This window comes from Elgaria multicarinata, chromosome 4 (genome assembly GCF_023053635.1).
Source record: "Elgaria multicarinata webbii isolate HBS135686 ecotype San Diego chromosome 4, rElgMul1.1.pri, whole genome shotgun sequence".
Lineage (NCBI taxonomy): Eukaryota > Metazoa > Chordata > Lepidosauria > Squamata > Anguidae > Elgaria > Elgaria multicarinata.
This window is the reverse complement of record NC_086174.1, coordinates 83132476-83158447: the sequence shown is the minus strand read 5'-3', so window position 1 is coordinate 83158447 and position 25972 is coordinate 83132476. Positions and strand designations below refer to the sequence as shown.

The window sequence follows — 25972 nt, the reverse complement described above, 5'->3', positions numbered from 1 at the left end:
TGCAACCTTCTTCTCACTGGCCTTCCTTCTTCTCACATCAATCCGTTGGTTTCTGTTCACCACTCTGCTGCGAAGATCATCTTCTTGGCTCGCCGCTCTGACCATGTTACTCCACTTCTGAAATCTCTTCATTGGCTTCCAATTCACTTCAGAATCCAATATAAACTTCTCCTGTTGACCTACAAAGCTTTTCACTGTCTAGCTCCTTCCTATCTTTCCTCTCTCATCTCACACTATTCCCCCGCTAGTGCTCTTCGCTCCTCTGATGCCATGTTTCTCGCCTGCCCAAGGGTCTCTACTTCCCTTGCTCGGCTTCGTCCATTTTCTTCCGCTGCCCCTTACGCCTGGAACGCTCTTCCAGAACATTTGAGAACTACAAGTTCAATCACAGCTTTTAAAGCTCAGCTAAAAACCTTTCTTTTTCCTAAAGCTTTTAAAACTTGATTTTGCTCTGACTTTATACTGTTAGTTTTACCCATACCCTGTGCCTGTTTGGTGCATTCTCTTCCCCTCCTTATCGTTTTATTATGATTTTATTAGAATGTAAGCCTATGCGGCAGGGCCTTGCTATTTACTGTTTTACTCTGTATAGCACCATGTACATTGATGGTGCTATATAAATAAATAATAATAATAATAATAATAATAATAATAATAGTGCTTGTATCAGGTACAAGTTTTCCTTCTTTTCTTGAATTTTCAGCTTGAAGAAAAGAAAAAGTTTCTGAAGCAGGTCATAGTGCTTCCAATTCCAGATACAAAAATCTTAGCTGTGCACTTTAAAATAAAGGGTGACAGGGACACATCACTAAATTAGTGGCAAAAAGCACTCAAAAGGGATGGGAGAGGTTTTGAATTCATATCGTTGATAGTGAGTACAGCACTAGAAGACGGCTGGACTGAATTAATGTAGTATGCAAGGTTATTGTGACTTCATATATACATCATTAGTTCCAACATTGGTTGGACTCGATGGCCTTTTAGGCCCCTTCCAACTCTGCTATTCTATGATTCTATGATTCCATGACAGAGATGAGTCTTTCAGTCACTTTTTCTCATTTCAAAGATCCAGGGACGTGCTCAATGCAACAATACACACAAGAGAAAAAGAAAAACCCAAATCAAATATATTTCATCTGAAACATCTCATTTTATATACAAATCTACACAAGTGTGGAAACCAAACCGGGGGGGGGGGGGGGGAGCCGATTCAACAACTAGTCAGTGTATCTTTTGTGTATACTTCATGTACACATCTAATAATTCAAATTAGAACAGCATTAAGAAAATGCATATAAGTACAAAAGAGTTTTTTCAAACAGTAATAAAAAGATAATGGCACTAACCCAGCAACAATTTTTTTTAAAAAAAATCTACAACTATTAGAAGTAAGTTTGTTTTTAAACGACCACTATAGCTGTTCTCAGAAGCAGCAAATGTTCCTCATTCAAATCCCTCAAATTACCTTTATAATTCAATCTTGTTTGGAGCAGCTAAGGACTATGAAGAGCTACAAAGGCAGTTACTCTATTGTGCACCTATACTACCATTAAAACTAGGTTTTAGATTCATAAATATCTCCCATTTGTCCGAGATGGTTGGTGAGGAGGGACTATATCCAGTGTTACACAAGCAGACTTTCACTTACACAACAGGACTTTCCTTTCCCCTCTCCCCACGAGCCCGATCCCCCGAAATCTGCCATAGAGAATCGTCTGCAAGAAGGATTTCAGAGGAAGAAGTGAATCTGTTCCACTAGTGCATGCTTTTCCATTGGATTCAACCCACAGTTTGCTATCAGGAACTACTGACGGAAACTGTATACTGATAAATCCAGAGATAAAAAGGCCTACTGGTAAACACTGGGATGTAGCAGTAGAGACATACTGCTCAAGGTGGGTTTTCGTTTCCTCGCTTTATTTTCCTAAAATGCCAACTGGCAATTCCTGCCAAAGAACCAGCTCATTTGGTGTTGCTGCTTTTTCATTTCTATTGTTCATGGCATGTTCATATAAACTTTCCTGTTACTTGGAAGGTAATCCTTAACATGGTTTTATAGATGTAAATTATAGCACAATTCACTGGGAATGTTGTCTGCACAAAACTCATGCAGGTGTGTTGCTCTGCCAGAGAAATTGCAATAGCTTCAATGACACAAAAACTCATGGCTAATTGGCTAGTGCCATGAAATAGTAACAGGAACAGTCCTGTGCTGTAATGACGAGGCATCTTTAAAATGTGCATCCCAATAGTAATACATTTCTTCCTCTATTGACAGTTTCCTATGTGCTACAAACTCCTGGGGGGGGGGGAAATGTTATCTTTGATATACTTTTACAAAACTTAAATTCTGCTAATTTGGTTTTATAAAGAACAAAAATGTGCAAGCATTCAGATACATATAGAGGTAAGCACTTATCTGAATACAATTAGCCATACCTTCCCTGGTGGTTCACTGTGGAGAAAAACACATATTTAAATTCTCTTAGACATGTTTTATCTTCAACCACAAATGAATAGTTTTTGGTGGTAGCTCTTTTTGGTGAAACAATGCTTGAATACGGCCCAGGGATCATAAAACAGCCACAGTTTTAGTGAGATGGCATCCAGCCAGGTTAATCTACACAAAATGCATAACAATGACGGAGTATGTTTAATAATACATTGTAAGCATCAAGATGAGAGTGAAGCAACATCAAAAGGTCATGAATGCTCTTATTTTCTACACTTCAATACCACCAAATAACCAAGGTTCTCTGGATGGTTTACCATAAATGGTGTCACGAGCTTTAGATGTTATATTGAGAATGCTATCTTTGGATATGTCTAAGACATGCAAGGAAAGAAATCTGACTCTTGACTGATGTCCATTAAATGACTAGCCATGACAATCAGGGCCACACTTCACAGGTTATTCTTTTCTCAACATGTACAGATTGCCCAGTGTGAATACTGCACACCTTTTGCGATGTTTCCATGACACAGGAGGATCTACACAAATTTCACACTATTTCCTGCATGAAAGTATTTTGTGTGAAGGAAATGCTTAACTTGTGATGCTTCTCTTATTCTCTCTTTCCTTTATCCTAGAATGTTTATATTTGTAGCTCATTAAGAATTGAGAAGAAGTGGTTGCAACCCAGGACAGTAAGAACATGGATTTACTTTGGTACATGGAAGAGGAAGCGATGCTATCATTTTCACAGCACCGCAAGTTTGCATTACATATGTTGCACAGCCATTGCCCTGTGTACGTATGGCGTACAAGCACCATATTTTGAGTATTTGGGCCAATGGAGAAATGCTTTTCCTTTAACCATTTTAAAATGGATGTCTTTAAGAAAATTGGCCCTTCATTTAAAACTGAAAATACAACAAGCAATCTAAAGGTAAAAGTAATTAGATGGGACCATACCAAAGGCACAATAATTCCCACGACAAAAGAACTGTATATACTGTCCTTGTCCAACAAACTCGGAAAGTTATCATAGCTACCTAAACTCAGAAATTTATGATAGCTACCTATCCTACTAGTCTTCCTACAGTAACTCGCACTGAATTGGGAGAAAGGGAAGGAAACATCCTGAAAGCCAACTGTAGCAATGACAATACAGCCTTTGACAGTGTAATACATTCAGTAACAAATGAATACACTTCCTGTTTATTTTGGTACGTCTGAACATTATAGTATAACATAAAATCAGTCCATAGGATTTCTTCCTTTATAGATTCAAGAAGATCAGCAGTTTTTTGATTTTATAACCCACTCAGCATTTGGGTTTAGTTGATACAAATCCTTCATGTAGGTATCCTCATCTAAGCAACGTTCACCTGTTATGGAAACACATTAATGATATGAAAATTACAGGTTTTAAAGATGATTACATGTATTTATTTTATCTAAAATATTTCTTGTCCGCCTTTCAGGGTAGGCACCTTTCCAAGGCAGCGTACAATAAAACTCACAATAAAAACAGATTCAGCAGTAAAAACGGCAACAGCAAACATTCTAAAGAACAGCAAACACCAACATAAAATAACCTTTAAAGGAGCCAACTGGAGCTACAACCCAGCCTAATTGGGAAAGGCCAGAATAAAATAGTAATTTTTCAGGGATGCCTTAAAAGCCTGCAACCATGGGGACAGACAGACCCCTGATGGCAACTTATTCCATAGGTCTGTGGCCATTGCGGAAAAGGCCTTCTCTTGTGTAGTCATCCACGTAACTGCTCTCACAAGTGGGCAAAGAGAAGTGCCTCCCTTGCTAGTCTAAAAGTGTGGGCAGGCCGATATGGGTGAAGGCGATCCTTTAAGTAATTTGTTCCTAACCCATTTAAGTTTTAAAGGCCAAACCAGCACTTTAAATTGGGCTAGGAAACACATTGGTAACCAGTGCAGCCGAAGTAGTATGGGCTATATGATGTAATCAACTCAACCACCATTCTGCACCAGTTGAAGTTTCTGAACCGTCTTTAAAAGGCAGCCCCATGTACAGTGCATTACAGTAGTCTCAGCCTGGATGTCATTAGCGCATGTACAACTGAGGCAAGGTCTGTCCTCTCCATCTTCTCCAGGTAGGCTGGTATACCAGCTTTAGCCCTAAACTGGTAATATACACTTCTGGGTACTGTAGCTAGCTGGGCTTCCCCAGGAGGTCTCCCAGATTACACACTTGGTCTTTTATGGGGAGTGCAAACCCATTTAAGACGACTTGTAAACCTCCATCCGGAGTATTTGGTTTCCTAGTCCACAATACCTCCGTCCTCTCTGGATTATGTTTCAGCTTATTTACCCTCGTCCACCCCAAGGCATTCTCACACTGAAGACTCTGAAGTCCAAACCACCTTATCAATTCGCCCAACAGTTTATATTAAAAAGCAGGGGGGATAGATAGAACCCGATGGCACCCCACATGCTAATGCTCATAGGGTGCAACAAAATTCCCCAAATGCTACCTAAGATCGTTCCACCAGGAAGGAAGGAACTACTTCAAAACCATGCTTCCCAAGCCCAATCCAGGTAATGATCCAGAAGGATATCATGGTTGGTGATATCAAAAGCCACTGAGAGGTCCAGAAGAACCAACAAGGTTACACTCCCTACATCCATTCCCTGGCATCACTCATCATCCAGGGTGATCAATACTGTTTCTATCCCATAATGAGATCTAATTAGAATGGATCTAAATAATCAGTATCATTCAACACTGCTTGGAATTGTAAGGCCGCTACATGCTCCAGCACCTTTCCAAAGAATGGCAAATTTGACACAGGGCAATAATTATCCAAAACCATAGGATCTAACTTCAGTTTCTTGAACAAGGGCCTCACCACTGCTTCTTTCAAAGCTGTGGGAACCTTACTGTCCCTTAGGGGGACATTAACCACCTCAGATCTCCAAATTTGGCAGATTTCTCAAGCCAGGATGGACAAGGAACTGAAGTGCAAGTAGCAGGTCCTCAGTCCTTCAAGTAGTTTGTCCAGTCTTCAGGCTGCACAAGTGGAAACATATCCATAACATCACTAGATGAAGCACTACCCAGTCAATCTCAGACTCCGTCAGAATAGTAGCATCCAAGTTGGCACGGATATGAGCTCCATTACAGCTGCAATCTTCTGCCTATGTACCTTGGAGTAAGCTGCACTGAAAACAGTGGGACTTACTTCAGGGTAAACATGCACTGGATTGTGGCTGCATCATAAATAAGAATGTGGGACAACTGCTTTGGGATAAACCCAAAGTCACAAATCTCTTAAAAGGGTCTTTAAAAAGCCATAGCATCTAATACAGCGTGAATACTCCCCTTTCAAGGGATGCTTCATTTTGGTTAGGTCCACCCACGCTTTGTCCCATCATGGCAATTTTGTGGGATGAGAAGAACAGCTGGGGGCATTCGTGTGTGTGTTGGGGAGAGGGAGGGAGGGAGGGAGGGAGGGAGGAAAAGCTACTCAATCCTAAAATGACCAGCAAATCCCATACTGTAGCTAAAGGAGTGTGGGCAGGTACAAAGCTGCCTCTAAACTGTACTAGTTATTGGAGCTGGGTATTCCAGCTAAAGGGCCAGTTGGGACTCACTCCTCATTGTCAGCCACTGTACAGGGCCATGTGGCTGACTGTTACAGTTCTCTCCACCAGCACCACCATGACTCCTCCCTTGCTCCCCGCTTCCACTATGCAGCAGACAGGGGAAATGTTGTGCTATTATATCCTTTCATGGCATATTCAAAACATTCACTTCCAGGGAAAAGCTTCTAGCCTAGTCCTTGACATACTTAATTTCCAGATGCAATTGACACAGAGGTACTTTCATGCAAGTAATCTCCCACAAAAAACTTCTGAGGTAATTTGGGCTGTACCACCTGATTTAACGAAAGTTTGAATCAGCACAGTCTATTGAGTAATCACCCTTACCAATATTTCCTCCGACTTCATATAAAAACACCTCTTCTTTCTTCACAGTTTGGACCATTCCACTATAAAGAAATGTAACAAAATAATTTGGCACCGTACCAAATAACTTGCAACCAAATACTACTAGATCCGCTTAGGAAAATCCTCTTCAGCCTGGGAATTTGCCAGTGCACTAAAATTATCTTTCCCCATCTGTTAACTTACTGAAATAAGCCTAACATACTTGGATGATAATGGAAAGATGAACCTATACTACCATGAACATAATGGAAGCAAAATTACTTGGAAGGAACTCATATACTCACTAAAGTATAATCTTTCTGTCCATTTTTAAATCTGGTCATTTGATTTGAACTTTTTGAATGGATTCCATTATTTTAAACTGATGCAAACAATGTTTATGATTTTTTTTCATACTTATGGCATAACTGTATGTATTATAACTATCACTTTTGTAACTTGCACAGACAATTCATAATCTATTTTAACAATGCAGGGCTATGCTTCCCCTTGCTCTAATCCTGCCATCAGTCATGTGATATCATTAAAAATGTAATGGGGGGCACAGAGGCAGCAATACATCTGCCGTGCCACTCACCAAATTTTGTAAAAAACAACAGCCCAAAGTGTGTTTTCAAATTTTGGACTGGGGGAGCAGTTGTTGTTCCCCTTTTAAAAATAGTAAAATGTGAGACAACAGGGAAAGATTTAACATGAAAAGAACTAAAAAACCACCTTGGAAAATAATACTAATTTCTAATCCATCAATTCTAAAGGATCGCAAGTTGGCAGTCATTTCTCAAAAACATGAAAGGGTTGCAGCATTTCAGAATATGAAGTAATTTCAAGGTCTGGGAGTCCAGACATAAGGCTATATATTCATCATTTCAACCTGAACCTGAATAACGATGAAACCCTCTCATGTTAAAACAAAAATTAAGAGACAAAGATCCTGCTGCACAAACAAGAGGAGGGTGATGATTCTCTCCTTTGGTGTATAGCCCCTCCATCATCATCACCATCATCATTACTATTATTTTATTATTTATGACATTTCTATACCGCCCCATAGCCGAAGCTCTCTGGGCAGTTTACATAAATCCCTAAAACAAGATGCAGGATCCTCAGGAGTGACCATTAAAGGGTGCAGGTGGAAAACAGTGACACTCACACACACCCAGCCCTGCATGAACAGAAGGGTCTTGCTCTTAGGCACTGAGATTTCTTGGGACCATGAGACTGTGTGCCCTGTGGCAAATGGATATCTGATTAAATATATATAGATATTACTTAAAGATATTACTTAAAAGAACTAGAAAAGGCATCTTTTTCATGTTTCCACACACAAGCACAAGTTTACCTAAGAAAACATGCTTCCTCCCCACTCCTGTATCCTTTCTTTTCAACAAAGACGCATAATATAATATCTATCTATCTAAGCATATAAGACTGACAGATGCAATTCTTCAAGAAATTAATTCATGAGGTATTATGGCACATTCATGGGTACTCTAACATATGTGGCTTGATAGAACTTTTATAAAATTACTGAGAACAACTCAGTTGGTAAAACAAGTTTGGTTGCCTTTTCTTTTTAATGGATTCAAGATAGAGACATTTAATAAAAGTGTATCCAATAATCCCTTGAGCAAAATTAAGTCAGATTTTTTTCTGGCTGTAGAATTCAAAATTACACATTAAAAAAATGAAGTGTTTGGGGGAGAGAGAGGCAGGCAGGCATGTACCTTTTTTGGCTGAGGAACCTGGCAACTATATCACTAGCTTTTAGTTCTTCTGTCAGCTGGATTGCCATGGAAACTTTGGAAAGATGAGGTGCTTGCACCCGTATTACTCCCTGAGGAATATCAGCCTGCAAAGCAATAATGAAATTGGAACATAGCAGCTTGCAGCTGGCTTTGAGGAACATCTCAAAACACAGTACAGAATAATTAATTTGGACTGAAGTTAGCCATATTGTTCTATGCAAAGCAGACTTTTTTAACCTATTATGCAATTTACTAAAATGCTTACAGACTGGTATATTCTACACAGGAATGGAACTTACATACATTCACAGAAATATTAAACAGATTCCCAGCACATTACAGAGCACACATTTGCAATAGTACATTTTTCTTTATTTTTTAATTTGAGCTTATGCTATCGTAAGAACATTTTTGGATCAGTTAAAAAGTTAATTTTCTAACCAAATATGATTTCCCCTTTCAGATATTCTACAGTATAAAATAACTTTTATACCACTCTTAATTGCAAAAATTGTGAAGAAAGGTGCTGTATGTTGAATTCTGAATGAGGTATATCTCATATTAAATTATAAATGAGTTTTCAAAAGAATAGGGGTTTTCCTCTGTTTAAAATTCAACACATGCTATATAACGTTTTATTAAAACTATAGCATTAGTTACAATCCCTAGGACAGGTTTCCCTGACCTGATGCCATCTAAATGTTTTCGACTGCAACTCCCATCATTCCCATAGGCCATGCTGGCTGGGGCTAAAGAACTTTGCACAAAGGTAAGAATCATGCGATCCTCCCCCATTTTATATCCATTTGATCTGTCATCCAAACTCATCCCTCCCCCTCCAGACTAGTCAGATACAGAAAGACTGGTGCACAGGGATGCAAAATGAGGAAGAGCTCAGCTCCCCGCACCAGCACAGCCTTTGTAATGCTAAAGTTACAAACACACACACACACACACACACACACACACACAATTTACAGGCCAGTGCAGTTTTACAACCTTCCACAAGATGTCTCTAGTCCACTGAGGTTGTGAATATTAATTGAACTGAAGATGGGTTACACTTATCCTAAGAAAATCTGTATTCACAATTCAAAAAAGTGGAAATAGTTGGAATATATTCCGTTATGTTTCACATTTATATGACCCTGATGTTAACACAGTTTGGATAAAATTAACTAGAGAAAAGCTTTGCTTAACCAGTCAAGAACAAGAAACCAGCAGGTGTTCACTGCTGAAAATAGGAAAACTAGGAAAGGCTCAGCCACAACAGCTTGTAGAACAAGCAACAATAAATAAATCCTTTGGAATATTCAAGATGTTCTTAACATTTTATGCTATATATACAAATTATTATACTGTAAGAGCATGGGCCTTCTTTTGCTCAAATGCCAATTTGTGAATGATCTCGTGGGCGGGGGACGTCACATTCCGGCATTGAGCAGGGTTAGGGGCTTGGGGCAGGCCCTAGAATAACTGCAATTTCCACCATGCACACAAAACACAGTTTAGTTCTTTACACGACTACTCATGAGTGGTGCAGCAGCTCTCATGCCTGCAAAAGCAACAGTTCAGTTCTATGCCACACCCAAATCTTTTTGCACGGAATAGAACTGTGCAACAAAAGCACAACTCAATTCTATGCAGTAGCTCTCATGCCTGTAAAGCACAGCTCCATTCTACGTAGAGTATTTAAAGTTTAACTGCGTTTAAACAGGCTTTTATGGATTGGAGGTAACAGCAGAAGCTACTTGGGACAGAGGTTCTCCATCACTGTACTACAATATAAGTAAATGGTAAGATTCTTGAGAGCAGTGTGAGTTTCAAGAGGTTTCAAGTGTTGCAAATACGGACCTTCTGAATTGGAAGATCTAGCCATTTTTAATAACTGGGTTAGTAACGACATACATATTGCATACACTTCTTTACTAGTAGCTCAGGCATCATCTTAACAAGATCATGTTTTGTACTTATGACGATCTCACTATTTTAGAGCTACCACTTGTCTGGGCGTTATGCTCTATGGTTTAAGCATATGCTGTACAATTTATTTATTGAATGTTACTTGCTTGCTTACATCATTGACACTTTTTACATCACTGATGCTTTTGTCTTGCTTCTCGTGTTTTTCTCGATCATAAGCCATTTTTTTCAGCAGTTTCCTCATCGCTTTGTCCTTTCTCTCCTTTTTCTGACTTTCAGCATTTTGCTTTCTTACTTGGTTCACAAGAAATGTAGGAATCTAAGCAAACATACAACATGTTATTGGCAACATTAATACCACCTTGAAGAACTGCCATAAACATCTGTTTGAATCCTTCAAATGACAAAGCTATCAAAAAAGAATATCAAATGCCAACATTTCTGTCCAACAACCATGGAATTATATAGGGCCAGTTTTCCTGTTTCAGGCTCATCTAAGATACGCAAAGCGACATGCTCTGAAATATAACTGTACAGAACCTGCTCTACATAAACAAACCATATTGCTGTGACTGACCACCTCACAAGTCAGGTTTCACACACCGCTTTAAAAAAGGGGTTGAAGTAAAGTGAGTAGTTCTTCATGAACAGTTTGCTGCCATCCATACCTGTTGTTTGCATGGGTGAATAAGGCCTCAGGAGGGCAAAACCAGGCTTTCAAAATAACATTAACATATATGGATACAAGTTACAAAATGTGACAGGTTTATTATTTATTTATTCTAGAATGTATATACTGCCTTTTTAATTATATACACATGCAGACACAAACACCATTATTTAAAAACAATGGTATCAATGATTTTAAAATAAAATAAATTTAATAAAAACTGGGGAGGGGGGGGAGACGACAGAAGAACAGCCAAACAAAGCAGTTCAAACACTAACGAAAAGGCCCCAACTAAAAAATATTCACTGCGATAAAACTATCTTAAGAGGTCCAAAGCACAGCGATTCACTCACTCTAAGGCTTTCTCAAATAGCTTATTGGAAAATTTAAAAAAATCTAAAATGGAAAATCTCTCTTTATCTGCAGATACGTTTTCTTCTTCTCTGTTTTGTGAAGAACTGTATATAAATACAATTGACAAAATATAGTTTATTTACTCCTGTGAAGAATTAAATACTTAAATTATTCTCTAATACACATAATGCTGACGATTTGTTCTGTAAACGTTCTTGGAGAGAAATATTTACATCATCCACATGTTGGAAGTACTTAAGACTGGCATATTATCTAGATTTCACATTAATATTGTAACATGAAAAGTCTACCTCAAAGGTTTTGAGGGAGAGAGACAAAAGTGGCTCTCTGCTTTTGAGGCAATTCTTTAAGGACAATGCACACTTTTTGACAAAACCATTTTTAAAAAATTGTTTCAATGAAAACCTGCTAACTTACAGTCCAAAGTAGGTTTTGGAATTTAATCATGAAGCGCATGACACCTGCTGTCCCAGCCGCCATAGCAAACTCGTTTTGTTCTATGGACTTGGAGCCCAAACCATGAAACATGAAGAGGTTTGGAGCCATAACCATGGCAACATTCTTTAGGTTCATTTTGTTTTCATCTCGGTGATCAATTACCCTTTGAAGAAATTCAAGCAGTGCCTGAAAATGAGAACAGCATTTGAAGAGTAGTTATGTGCAAGATCATACAAGAGATGAAACATTACGCTCAAACAGTATATTTGAAAAAGATGATTGAACTTCATGCACAAGTATATTCTACCTTCTCTGGCTAAACTGGACACACTCTTTGTCCAAAAATCAAAGCCAGCTTCCTTTTACTTCCAGTAAAAAAAAGGGAAAAAGTGACCTAGGATTTGTTTTTATTATTACATTTATATCCCGCCTTTTTTCCTCCAAGGAACCCAAGGTGGTATACGTAATCCTCCTCCTCTCCATTTTATCCTCGTAACAACAACCCTGTGAGGTAGGTTTTTGTGAACCGCCCAGACAGCTTCAGCTATTGGGCGGTATAAAAATTAATTAAATAAATAAATAAATAAATAAGTTGGGCTAAGAGTTTGAGACTGGCCCAAAGTTACCCAGTGGGTTTCCATGGCCGAGTGGTCACTAGAACCCAGATCTCCTGACTCCCAGTCCAACACTCTAGCCACTGCACCACAGCGGATAGCCATTTATTCTAGAGAATATATGGTTGACTAGCTCAGACATCTGTCTCATACTCAGATTGTCCAAGATCATTCATTTATAGTTTGACTCTTGCAAGAACTGTATGTTGAGCTGTCACCACATCATATTTCTGGAAAGCTTTATGGTCACTTCTCAAAGGCAAATTAGGAAGATAGAACCATAGAGTTGATTTGGACCTTGCAGGCCATCTAGTCTAGCATTCTGAGCAATGCAGGAAATCCAGAGCTAGACAGAGCTAGAGATCCCCCAACAGATGGCTGTCCAGAAGGGATAGAGCCCACCATTCTTTGAAGTAGTTGGTTCCAATGTTGAACTATTTATTAAGAAGAGTCTCCTAACATTCAACTGAAGTAAACTGAGCTCCTTAGATCTAGCTCTGCCTTCTGGGGCAGCACAGGACAATTCTTTGCCCTCTGCTATGTGAGAACCTTCAGGCATTTCAAGAGTGTAATCATGTGCCCCTTAGTCTTCTTTTCTCCTGGTTAAACATACTCACCTCCTTCAACTTTTATTCATAGTACCTGTACTCCATGCCACTGATTCCAATGCCTCTGAACTCAGCTCACTGCTCCATCTCATGTTTGACAGAAATATAGGTCTGGAACCTCAGTTTCAGAGACCGCACTAGGCTTATTGCTCAGTTGTTCATAGTATATTCATAATTTTAAATTTCACACACACACCTCTCTTCCAGGATTCAATATAACCCTATTCAAGCATTACATCTGAGTAGATTAATACATGAGTAAGAGAAATATGGCCATGCATGGCAGCCCCTTCCTCGTGTGCACCTTCCCCATCCCCTCAGTTCCTGACCTGCCCATGTTGAACAGGGAGGTCTGCAGTGGGCTTCTACTTGCGATCGCTTGAATGTGAGTAGAACTCTGCAGAATCAAGAATCCCGATAAAGCAGTGTTTCTGGTTGTATAGAGACTGGTTGTATAGAGACTTGAGCAGGAATAGAAGTCCCCTGCCAACTTCCCCATGGGTCAGGGGGTGAGGAGGATGAGGCTGGCATGCATGGTCCTGTCCTCCTATTAATGTTAGTTCATCCTATTCAGGCATAATGCCTGAACAGGGCTTATATCAATGGTAATTTATAATGATATTCTTTTAAAAATGATTTCAACATCTCACCTTTAGGGTATCTCTGTTTGCCTCTGGAAGAAGAAGGACCAAAAGATTCAGTGCTTGCAGCTGATGCTTCCTTTTTGGAAGTTCTGCCAGTGAAACATGCAAAGATCAGATTTCGAATAATTTTGCATTTTCCCTGAAGACAACACTGCCCATGACATTTTCTTGGTAATACATAAACAATATCATTAATATGCTCTGCAAGTTTCAAAAGCACAACAAAAGATTTACAGATATTCCACCTTGTGTTTCAATATTGTTTTCATGATTCAGCTGCCATAGGATTCATTATTTCTCAGATAATGAATTTGTCCTCCTTTGCTATTTTTCTTCATAATGTAATGTTTCTTAATAAATTTAATTTAATATATAGAAGAAAAATCAGTCTGATGAGACTGCCAATTACTATACCTATCAATAGGAAAGGAGCCTATGACACTCACTGAAGTGCAATATTCTCAGTTGAGCCAATGTTTAGTATTAGCACATACCAATTAATTTGTGGTGCTGAATCCAGAAGTCCCCAGTCTCTGCAGGATTTCTAAATTACCACTTCGAGCCAAGATCAATACTTCTATCAGTAATATCCTATAGACTTGAAACTATCTCAGCAGATATTCCCCCTAATGTTTTCTTTTACAATCTAGCTATCATGGAAGAAAATACACATACTTGAAAATCTAAGACATTCTGCCCAGGCCAGCTACAGGAAATCTTCACATGAATATTGCTGAGATCAATGAACCCCTGATTGCCAGACTAAACTTCTTATGCAAATACAGCACTCTCGTGAATAAGAGAAGCAGAGGGTAAAACTCACATATGAAATAGTCTTAAGACTACTATTGTTTAGATATTCTTACTCTTTTCCTCAGGACCCCGCCCCCGGTGGATTTAAAACATTTTCAAATCTGGCAGAGCTGTCCAAACCTTCTTGATACAAATAAGCAAGCAACAGTTTCTGTAATATCAACTGATCAGTGTCTCTCTTGTGCTGACTGGGGGACAGTATATAATGAATGCACAATTAGAGAGCAGAAAGATAGACATCTATAGCACAACACACTCACATGAAATCAACAATGAAATCAATCAACAATGAAATCAATAGCAACTTGGCAATATTTATTTCCTTAAAGTATGTAATATTTCTAAATATGAAACTAAATGAACCTCCTAAAATGTGCACCAATGCTCATTTTATATCGCAATTAATTTGGGGACATTTTTCAGTAAGACTGCCATTGTATAGTTTATAGAAAGCAATTCTGTGTATTTGCTTTCAGATGCATGTAAGCTAATGAGGTGTTTGCAGATAACTTCATGGGGTTGTATCCAATTGGTGTCCCTTCACTGACGGAATGCTCTTTGATCCAGTGGAGGCTTCCATCAGTGGAATATGATTTTTGAAAATTCCCCTCTCTACTGTTGTTCCTGCCCAAGTCTGTTTTGAAGAGGACCCTTCATAACAGAGTGGAGATGGTGTGAGGGCTGCAAGGCGGAGAGGGAATTGCCAAAAGTTGCCTTGCTCCATATCAAGTTACAAGATGTAGATTTGCATGCCAATGAAGATTCTTTTATTGTTGTTACATTTCTACACCGTCCCATAGCCGAAGCTCTCTGGGAGGTTTACTGTGTCCAGAAATGTTTGGTGTTATAAGTGATTCCTTGATTGTCCCATATCACAAACTTTGATGGTGAAACATTTGCTAGAGCTGTTGAGACGTGTGCTCAATATGTGACTCTGCACAACTGGTCCCTCTGAACCAGAAGAAGTTGTGCTTACTCTGCACATCCTGGAAAGCCTTGAGATACTCCACAGTGAGCAGAGGCTGAGGCAGCTCCCGGATAAACAGTTTTAGAAGACTTGCTGCATCATGTTGCTTCACATTTTCCCAGTTGAAAGTTCCTTCATAAAACTTTGCTTCTAGCTCCTGGTAAAGGTTCTGAAAGACACAAGAGCAAAACACAAAACAAAACAAAAAACCAGTCAATAGAAGGGACCACATACGTAATATTTTATGCTCACTTTTTAAAATTAAAAATCATCCCTATCCCGGTTGGATGATAAAGCAGCACATACATTTAAACAATTTGTGCTAGATTTTTGGGTTAATTATACATAGCATTTGCTACTACAATTGGCAGGGCACTTTCACTGATGGTGCTAAAAGTAGCCTTCTACATTTCCTCTGTGTGTGTCTGTGTGTGTGAATGATCCCACCATCACTTTCTGAGAGGTTCCAACAGAATCCTATGCAGCTACAGAAAGGTTTGCTTAGGTCATTTATGAAAATGACTCCATTTATTACTCAAGATTTCACAAAGTCTCTAAAAATTTAAATCAAAAATTGCAGAGATATTCATGAGCTCATTTCGTGTAGCTTCAAATAAATCAAACATAATGGATTCATTTTGATGCAAATCTTCTTGAACTAGTTAGAGTCCACATGTTTCTGCAGTTCAGAGTTCAGAACCAGTTACACGTACAGCTTCTATGGCCTCAGCATACCACTTTCCACAGACAGCCTCTATGCATGTCACATGTCTATTTGGCCATCTAAACAAGATTTAAAATTTCTCCGTATATATAGAAGGTACTGACATGCCCACTCTTGGTACAGTCAAATTTCCCTCTGGGTTTTTGAGCTGCAACGAGGGAATTATAGCTTGAAAAATTTTGTTTCAACTTCAATGCTGAAAATAGTACTTTCAGAAGAAGCAAAAATATTTCCCTGGAAGCCCTTAGAAATGTGAATGTTCAAGAAATGGATTTAATTTTCAACCACTGGAACACTCAGTTTCATGACAACATTTCTCCATACAAGCCATTTTCTCTTGTATGATTTATTTACATGTTCTATATATTCTAAAATATTTTTGTATATACTACATTATATTTCATAGTACTTACAAATAAAACGTTAAAGTGCAAATGTCCACATTCTTTTTCAAAATGTTCATAGCCATTGTTTATCTGCTGGTGCCTTGTTCTAGCTAGGGCTATTTTCAGTATTCTAAGTATGGTCACACCATAGATTTGTATAAGGGCAGTATGATATTGGCAGTTTTATTCTCAATACCTTTTCTAATTATGCCTAATAATTCATTTTCTAAGTTTCTTCTGCTGATCACTAACAACAAGATATTAGGGAAGAACCATAGCCCTGTGGGAGAGCGTATGTTTTGCACGTAGAATGCTCCAGGAGCAATCCCTGGCATCTGCAAGGACAGCTGGGTGAGGTCTCTGTCTGAAACCCTAAACAGCTGCTGCCAAACAAGGTAGGCAACAGTGGGCTAGATCGGACCAATGGGATAAGGCAAGTTTCTAAGACAAACACTACAGACACATTATCTGTCTTTGTTATCCAAGACCAAATCCCCTATCCCATAAGTTTGCATATGGGATAGGCCTCAAAAGCCTTTCATTGTAATGTAGTTCCACAGGTATAGGAGAAGAGACCCATGTCAAATATCTCCCTTCTACATACATTATAGTCACATGGAGTTCACCTCAAAATCATCTGCTATCCTCCAACAAAGTATTACATGAATTGCACATTTCGCCTCAAACGGTTCCTGTTTCAATTCATTCATTTGCTCAGGCAATATAATCTCTGTGCAGCAATGATTTCTCTATGTACATAATCCTAAATAATATAACCAACCTGTCTTAGATGCACTTTGTTAGGGGCAGGGGGGGATTCCACATTTTTATTAGTCATATTAGAAAGGCATAGTGGTCAAATTAGATAATATATTCTTAGAAAAGAGAGAGATACAAAACTCTTAGAAGGAGTAACAGCAAAATCTTGTTTGCCCAGATGGCTAACAACAATCCAGAAGACAACATCACAGTAATGAAAAGTCAATACGTAAGAAGTATAGAGTAACTGTTCTTCACCTTCTCTTTAACTTGATGAGGAACAAATGTCTATACTAATGCATATAAAAAGCCTATGGTTGTGAACAAATCAAATCTGAAAATGTAATAATGTTTTGACAAATGATACTGTACTGTAAACTATACTGTAAACTCTGATTCTGCCCCACACTTCTACTTTCCCACTGAGCTTGAGCAAACAGCAGTCAATTGTCCAAAGAGCAATTTAAAATGTGTTTGTTGTTTTAAAGTACCTTAGAAATACGTTAAAGAGTCAGTTATAATGCATATATTACAATTGTCCCAGAGCTGAAAGGATATTTTACCTTTACTCTTGCAGCAACACCCGGTATGCGAAGAAGGCCTTCCGTTTCTAGCTTTGCCTCTTCTATCTGCGAAATGAGCTGTAAATACAAATGAAAAATAGCTCAGACACACAGGTCCCATCCTCAGATGTTACACAATTGTTCACATGAGTAGCTGAACACGCAAGAGAACCAGGCAAACAATTGTATAAATTGACTTCAGGATGCTATGAAGGTTTATCACCAACCAGGTCAAAAGAATTTGTATCAGTGGGCAGTATCCAATTGGACAGTAGTGCTAATGTTGTAATAATAATAATAATAATAATAATAATAATAATAATTCTTACAACAGTAAGATACAAAAGTAAATATAAAATACATAATGTAATATATATTGAGCTAGCATAAGGGACCTATCACACAATAGTGCTAGCTGGTGTGATGGGGCTAGTGCAACATAATTTACACTAGCTGTGTGATTTGATGCTCCCCAGTGTATCTGGTATGAAAAGAGAGAGCGTTGTATTTTTAGTAAATATAGCGAAGAATGATTTCATTATGTCCTTTATATAACTAACACCACAAATGCCATACAATGTTCCCAAACTTAGTGCACAACTCAAGTCTCAATATTTTAATACCAGCTTTCCAGCATGGCCAATGGTCAAGGATGATGGAATTGTAGTCTAAAACATCTGGAGGACACCAGGTTGGGAGAAGACTGTTTAAACAGAAAGGTCAGTTAAATATATATTTAATATTTAATGTCTGCTAGTCTCTCCTTTGAAGCAGAATTAAATGCTAAACTTCAGGAACTCAACTTAACTGGAATATAAGCATATTCATGTGTTAAAATATGCTGATGTCCAGGAGGTGTGGGAAGAATGGATTGGTCAGCCTACTTACTTTTTGAAAAATAAGTGGTATCTTGATGCCTGGCACCCTCTTCTGATCTTGTTCTAACAAAACTGACAGTGGAACACCAAAAAGACCAGATTCTGTATAAAGCAAGGAAAAAGAGAGAATTTCCTTATGACATGGTGACAAGAAATTATTTTCAGAAATATTATTTTCCATCATGTTCAAATCTACACTCCTTTTCATTAGTAAATTCAGACAGGCAATTCAGACAGATTACATTTGCAGTGCAATGCTATGGTTATTTACATGGCAGTAAACACACACAAAAATTACTTCTGAGTAAACATGCATAGGATTGCGGTTTAATAGCTGAAAATGCTGTGCTCTTTCTGGCATCAAGTGAAAAACTTTTTATTTTCCCAGGCGTTTTTATCATTTTAGCATTCAGTTTTTTAGCTCTGCTGTTTTAAATCCACTGCTGAATTTTAAATCACTGCACTGCTGCTAGATTTAACTCGGGTTGCACTTTTATACTATAGTTTTAAGCTATTATATTTTATATTATTTTTTATGCTGTATTTTGTGTTTTTAATTTTTGTGAACCAACCAGAGAGCTTCGGCTATTGGGCAGTACAGAAATTTAATAAATAAATAAATAATCCATTTCACACTTTGTCTACCCATAAATTAATAGTCTTTCATTTCCTCTTGATTTTGCCACTCTCATCCTTTTGCACCGCAGTGGGGAAAAACATGTTAAATGCTGTATTTTCAAATATTACAGCACTGACCATACAAAAGTGGCACACTTCAGAATTGTATGAAAGTTAAGATATAAATGATGTCAAGTCTTGAGGTGCCATAAATGTGTATTCGCCGCATTAACTCCAAGAGATGTTATTTCTTTCTGCATTCCTCCCATTTACAATAAATAAGGTGCAACTTCATGCCATCAAGTAACAGAATTTAAGTATGCTTTTTACATTTTTGTAATTTATCTTGGATTTAACTAGCTATGTCTATTTTAACTAGCTGTTGTGTCTATTTTTTGGATTTAACTAGACATTATTTCTACTTTATTAAAGCAGCAATGCTCTTATATATACTAACCAGAACTAAAGAAGATATACTTGCAAATAATTTAATCCTTGGAACAGCTCACCAAAAGAGAAGATGATATTCTGCTGGTTAGTTGATGTAGCAGAGTGGCTAAAGCATGCACCGTGATTGACCAGGGAAATCCTGGATTCAGTTCTCAACCATAAAACTCACTAGGTAAAAATAGGCAAACCTCTCCCTGATTCTCATTTACTATATGGAGACAATACTGGCCTTCCTTACAGGGCTTATGTAACAATGACAGAACTAGTATATGTAACTATTTGAACATGTCAAATGACCTACATAAAGTCTAGGCATCAGTAGTAATAGTAGTAACAGTAGCTGCTGGTGGAACAGATCTGCCAACTGATAGATTCTCCATCCCCACTGCAACTCCCTGTGCACCTCTCAAATTTGCTCCTGTGGGTTGGGGGCACAACCTTGGGTGGAACCATCACCAAGTGCTTATATATAATTCCTATATCTACTTAAGAACCCCTGTCACTTTATTGATGAACATTGGACCTTTCAAAATGGAGCATCCTCTGAACAAGTCAGATGGAACAAAAAGTTGGACGGTGCCCAAGAGCCCTAAAAAAAAATACAGAATCTGTAGACCGGGGTGAAAGGAAACAGAGCTACCCTGACGAAATGTCTTCAAGAGATTTTTGGAACAGGTTGAGTACAGTGATTTAACCGTCCACACCATTTTAGGTATATAAAAACGGAAGAAGGCGGAGGAAAGAAGGTTACAAAAACCTTGTGTGGCTGGTTCTGCAATGGAAGAAATTGTTTTCCGGGCTGTTGAATGAAAATTGTATTCAGAGGACTCAGCTGTACCCTGCACTAGCTCTCTCATCACTCAGTGTTGCTTTCAATTATTTAGCTACTGCACTGTCGTCTCTGCTGAACCCTGACTGCATGTTTTAGCCCAGGAAGGCATTTGATTAACTGGCAACTTGTTTCATGTCATTGTAAAACATTAAAGAGAAGGTCAGAAATGCAGACTGCTAACAAAATGGAAGCGTTTCCTGCACATTGAAACTATTTTTAAAATTTGTTTAATACTGTATTGGTTTTTAAAACTGGTTTTATTCTTGTTTTGCCTTCTTTTAATTGTCGAATAGTGCTTTGAGTTTCAGGTTGACAGAAAGCTAGGGAAAATACTTTAAAAACAACAAAATTAGATTTTCTCTGCCTGGCATACTGATACACTGAACATGGACATCTGCTTTGCAGGAGCCTTCAGATGCTCAACCCAGGGATGTCAGGGCAGGGGAAACACTGTGATCCCTGGAACTTGGGAAGACCCCTATTCATGATTAATGTGCAAAGGGGCTTGTATTGGGTCTGAAGAAAGCAGTAAGTTTACTCAGGGGGGAATATTGATATTCTGAATTAAAAGATATTAAGCTTTCTCCTAAGGAAGGCCCAACCAAGTAACACATGTACAAATGCACCCTAAAATGCAAACCAATGGCCCAAAGGAAGTGGCACACATAAGCTTACCCATATAGATTAAGTCATAGGTTTTGAGAATATACCAGATGAGAAATGTGGGTGCCATTCCACACACAAAAAATGAACAAAATATCAAATCCACTCTCTATCTTGGAACTGGAACAAATTATGATGCCATTTAAAAAAAAGTTTAAAAACCTTATACAAACGTCATAAATCTGCAATAAGTGTTGGCCTAGAAGTCAATTATATTGTATTTACATTGTTATAAAACATAACTGAAAATTTTGTTGAAAGACTTTAAGTGCCAGTCATGTTAAACTGTTATTTGATCCTTACCTAAGGACCACATGGCCGATCACTATACATGATTTTCCACAAAACAAAGAAATCATGGCTTTGCACAAACAGAAATAAATCATGGTTGAGAGAACTTTCAGAGTTGGGAATTCAGAGTCCTACATGTCCTATTCCCATTCTGAGGTGCCTCTATAATCCAATTTCCATTTCATTCTCTCTACAACCTACATGATCCAGCCAGATTATGTGCATTTATATTACATTGTCTTTAGTGAGAGAGGTTTAAGCATAATTAACATTCTGCTGCCACCAACATCAGTGGAGTACAGGAGTGCTTCCCTTGGCCCTGGGTGATACCTATCCTATCAATTTGTCTGTATGTTAGTAATTGACATGTAAATTCTCCATAGCCCTTTACAATGAAATCAACTGATTTTGGTTTAAAGGTTCTGTTTACATCCTGTGCACTAGGAAGACACCTGTGGCCCATTTCTTGATGTGACAGAGGAGAAAACAGTGCACATTTATGTCCATCACACACACGTTTCATGCCAAGGCAAATGAAAAGTTCACACTAGCTTACTGCATTGTTCTCCCATGGTTACATAGTTTAACAAAGTTGTCCTCAAAATAAATAAAAAAAGTGTGACCTTAAGACTACCCATAACACATGCGTCATTGCAAATAAAAGCAACTCACCTTTTATTTTTATTTTTATTGCTTTTTGTGGCTTAAGCTCAGTTCCAAATATATCAAAGAGAGCAGTCAGCTCAATCAGTGCCAAAACATGGATTTTCTTCATATCCTGAGGTGCAAGGTCACCAATCTTTGTTCTACCTGTTTTGTCTTTTGGCAGTCTGAAATTCTAATAAAAGGTAAGATCATAGCATAAAATCCTAATTTCAACCAAAAGACAAGAAAAGTCGGGTCTCAGTGTGCATTCCCTGTAGGTCAACTGACGTGGATGCCAGCCTGTGCACTAGATATTAGGAGAATATAGTGTCATAAAAAGGAATCAGGTTCCTTTCAAAAGTACGTATTATTGGGAAGATTGGCTAAGTTTTGGCATAATAAATTCACATTAAGCATTTGTGATTAGAAATTTTCCACACCTCCTTTTCACACCCTCCAACATAATACTAAAATTAATTTGTGTACAGTCAGGTAATAAATTGGAAGGTATATTAAGCATATTGAGCTAAGACTTTTTCTAAGCAACCTAACAGATTTTTTTTTGGGGGGGGGGGCACATATGCCCTAAAAGTATGTAATGATTAATTTAGTCTGTACGAAAAATGCAATGCCAGAGTGAAAATGCAATGCCTGTCAAAGGCTTGATGCATTTTAATTTAAGGAAGTCAATCACAGACCAAAAATTGGACAATAAAGATGTTAATATGCTTATGGACAATAAAGATGTTAATATGTTTTTACATTCCTAGAAAATGATCTAAAGCTTAAAAAAATAAACAGCTGTTGAGGTGGTAAAAGGGTTCCTCAACTGTACCTCTTCCAACTATAGCTGGCAATAGAGGTTACTGCACATAGAAAACTAACTTTACCAGAGAGGAGGCTAGACTAAGGCCTGGTTTGCATAACACAACAACCCAGGTGTTTTTTAAAATCAGAGACACTCCAGTTCTGGCTACTTGGGGGAGAGACAAGCCAGTTTTCTTGATTCACATGTCACAGTAAACAACCCAGGAATGAAGCATCCCTGGATTGTTTATCCACTCACGTTTGTAGCTGGAGCGTTTGAGTAGCATGCACCAGCACCATGGATTGTTGTGATGTGCAAGGCAGGCATCAACTCTTCAGTTCCACATATAAGTTTTCCAGTAATCTAAACATTATGACAATTTTACCATCTCATTGGGCATTTGCCACACGTTAATTGCTTGAAGGGGTACTGACAGAGACAAAACTGTGACTTGCGGACCTTTATTCATGCAATGCCCCTTCAGTTCTGGAAGGACATTGCCAAGTTGGAGTGCATCCAGAGAAGAGAAACCAGCATGGTGAGTGGTCTGGAAACAAAGTCCTATGAGGAATGATTGAAAGAGCTTGGTATGTTTAGCCTGGGGAAGAGATTTAGGGGAAACATGATAACAGTCTTGAAATATCTGAGAGACTGTCATGCAGAAGGAGGAGCAGTAGACATGTTCTCTGAAGGCAGGACTAGAATCAATGGGTGAAAATTACAGGGAAGCAGATTTCATCAGAACATTAACAGTAGTGGAATAGATTGCCTCAGGAGGTGATGGGTTTTCCTTTGTTGAAGGTATTTAACCAGAGGCTGGTGGCCATCTGTCAGGGATGCTGGAGCTGCACCCTGCAGTGGAGAACCTGCATTGGACAGATCTCTGTGGTCCTTTCCAACTCTATGACCCTGTTCAGATGACATGCTAAGCCATGGTGGTTAAGCATTTTGAGCTAAAGATTATGGCTTAGTGTGTCATGTGAACCATTCCTAACCACAATGGCTACACAATCCCGGTTTAAATATACTCACTAACCATTAGCAGCCCAATCATGGCTTAGCATGTTGTCTGAACAGGCCCTATGATTTACGTAATGAAGGGAGCTATAGGTGAAGAATAAAAACATTCCCCAAAACATTCGAAGTTATCATATATAGTTTTGAAGTTGTGGAAGAAGATAGATAGAAATCACAAACTGAAGATATTAGAACAGGACAACAAAAGCACCTACAGGAAGGAGTGTGTCGTCATCTTTGCCCTTTGACACTGTGCTTACTGGGTCATCTTTGAGACTAGCTGCCTGTTCAGAAAACGATATTTCCAAATTGATGTCTGTCTCAGTCACTGGCACTTCCTCTGCTGGGCTGTTGTTGCTTGTATGTTGGCTATGTGCTAAATGTGGTGGGAAAGGAGAAAGAAAAAAGAGAGGTTAACCTTAAAAACAGCCTTTTTCTTTTCATGTGTAATTTACCAGCACAAACCCACATTTTTAAAAAAATTGATTAATACTTGGTTGAACCCAGAGATCCAGAATGGAGTTCCATTCACAGAATGCTCTGTTCATAGAGGCAGAGGGGAAAGAAAATTTCCCCTTCACCTTGCAGATCCTTATGCCTCCCAAGAATCTGCTCCAGAAAAGTGGAGGTGGTGGTGGAGGAGGCTGCAGGAAAAAGAAGAAGAAAAAGAAAAATAGTTGTTTCCCCCCTCCCCCACCGCTGCTTCTTTATCAGCTTCTGTTGGATCACAGCCCTCTTACACAAACATAAGGGCTGCACTGGATCCCACCCAATGAGTTAAGTCAATAATAATGAGGAAAATTCTCTTCTGGTTTACATGGATCTAACACGTCACATAACTTTGCCCATTTAAAAAATAATTTTCAGAGCTATTAGAACTTGCCTGTTATGGTGCCAACTTCTATCCCCAACTTCTATCTACAGGAGGGCCATTTCAAGCCTGGCCTGTACATGCAGTAGAATGAAGTGATGGAACAGACTGTACAACTTCAGGCTGCAGGTGAGAGAGGCCATTTTTGAAAAAGCTCCCCTATACTAAGAACTCCCTGCAATGGAAAACTCACAACTAATGAGCAACATCCCTAAGCCATTTCAAGAATAGAGTAAGCTATCACAGTTCTTCAGTCATGGTGTGATTATTAGCAGCGGCTTTAACTAAACCTGAATGTAAGTCTGCCATCTCTTCCCACATTCCATCTTAAGACAGGTCCCCCACACTCTACCTTGTAATAAAAAATTACAGAGAATATATTTATTATAATTTGTAGTCCACTCAATAGCAAGAGTTTTCTGGGTGATTGCATGTCACTTAAAAAGTAAAAACACAACCGTCACCCACCGACAATAACAATCAGTACAAGGGGTGGGATCAATATATAACATATAAAAACACTCATTCCAACAGTTCTCAACACTTAAAAATTCTTTAAAATTCTTAAAGCTAAACTATAAATATCTATAATCTAATAAGCCTGGAAAAAGAAGAGTGTTTTTGCCTGGCACCAAAATGATCACAGTGTGGCACCAGGCAAGCCTCTTTGGGGAGGGCATTTGTTAAGCAGGGTGCCACAGCTGAGAAGACCTTCTCTCTTGAAGTCATCTGCCTAACTTCATTCAGTGGGGCAAACTCACTGGAAAACCCAGAAGCTTGGTTTCGATTTTGCAACATTTTGGTTGATCCTGATGAAGTTCTTGCCTGACCATGAATTTTAGCATTAAACTTCTCTCCAAATGCCAACTAAATGCCTTCCTCTGAGAGCCACCTCCAAGGGACGCTTGGAAGGTGACAACAAAGGAGAGGGGTTTTCTCACTGGTGGCCCCTCGATTACGGAATGATCTCCCCAGTGAGGCCTGCTTGGCACCAACATGTCATCTTTTTGCCACCAGGTTAAGACTGGCCTCTATTCCCAGGCATTTAATGGCATGTGAGGGGGCACTTATGTAAGCTGTCGTTTTAGCTCATTAAATTTTGTATATTGGAATTGTATGCTTTTGTATCGGCATATTGTATCTTTGGTTTTGTGAATTGTTGCGAACTTCTGCGACTGGTAGGTATAGAAATGAAATAAATAATAACAACAACAATTAGTAGCACATTTTCAGAAATG

At 38.6% G+C, this 25972-nt stretch overlaps 1 protein-coding gene across 3 annotated transcripts in view; it reads right to left on the bottom strand.

Annotated features, from left to right (window-relative positions):
- Window positions 1-1142: 1142 nt before the first annotated feature.
- Window positions 1143-25972, bottom strand: part of ARHGAP18 (Rho GTPase activating protein 18) — an 82344-nt gene continuing 57514 nt past the window's right edge. For 2 of the 3 annotated variants that reach the window (XM_063124689.1, XM_063124688.1), the window contains exons 5-15: window positions 24079-24239; window positions 22066-22231; window positions 18550-18641; window positions 17662-17739; window positions 15239-15398; window positions 13456-13538; window positions 11563-11769; window positions 10255-10419; window positions 8157-8281; window positions 6412-6473; window positions 1143-3831 (exon numbers count right to left, since the gene is read on the bottom strand). In XM_063124689.1, the coding sequence (XP_062980759.1) occupies window positions 3740-3831; window positions 6412-6473; window positions 8157-8281; window positions 10255-10419; window positions 11563-11769; window positions 13456-13538; window positions 15239-15398; window positions 17662-17739; window positions 18550-18641; window positions 22066-22231; window positions 24079-24239 (1391 nt within the window). In that variant the 3' untranslated portion in view covers window positions 1143-3739. The remainder of the gene's footprint in view (window positions 3832-6411; window positions 6474-8156; window positions 8282-10254; window positions 10420-11562; window positions 11770-13455; window positions 13539-15238; window positions 15399-17661; window positions 17740-18549; window positions 18642-22065; window positions 22232-24078; window positions 24240-25972) is intronic. The other variant, XM_063124691.1, reaches the window with a different exon arrangement.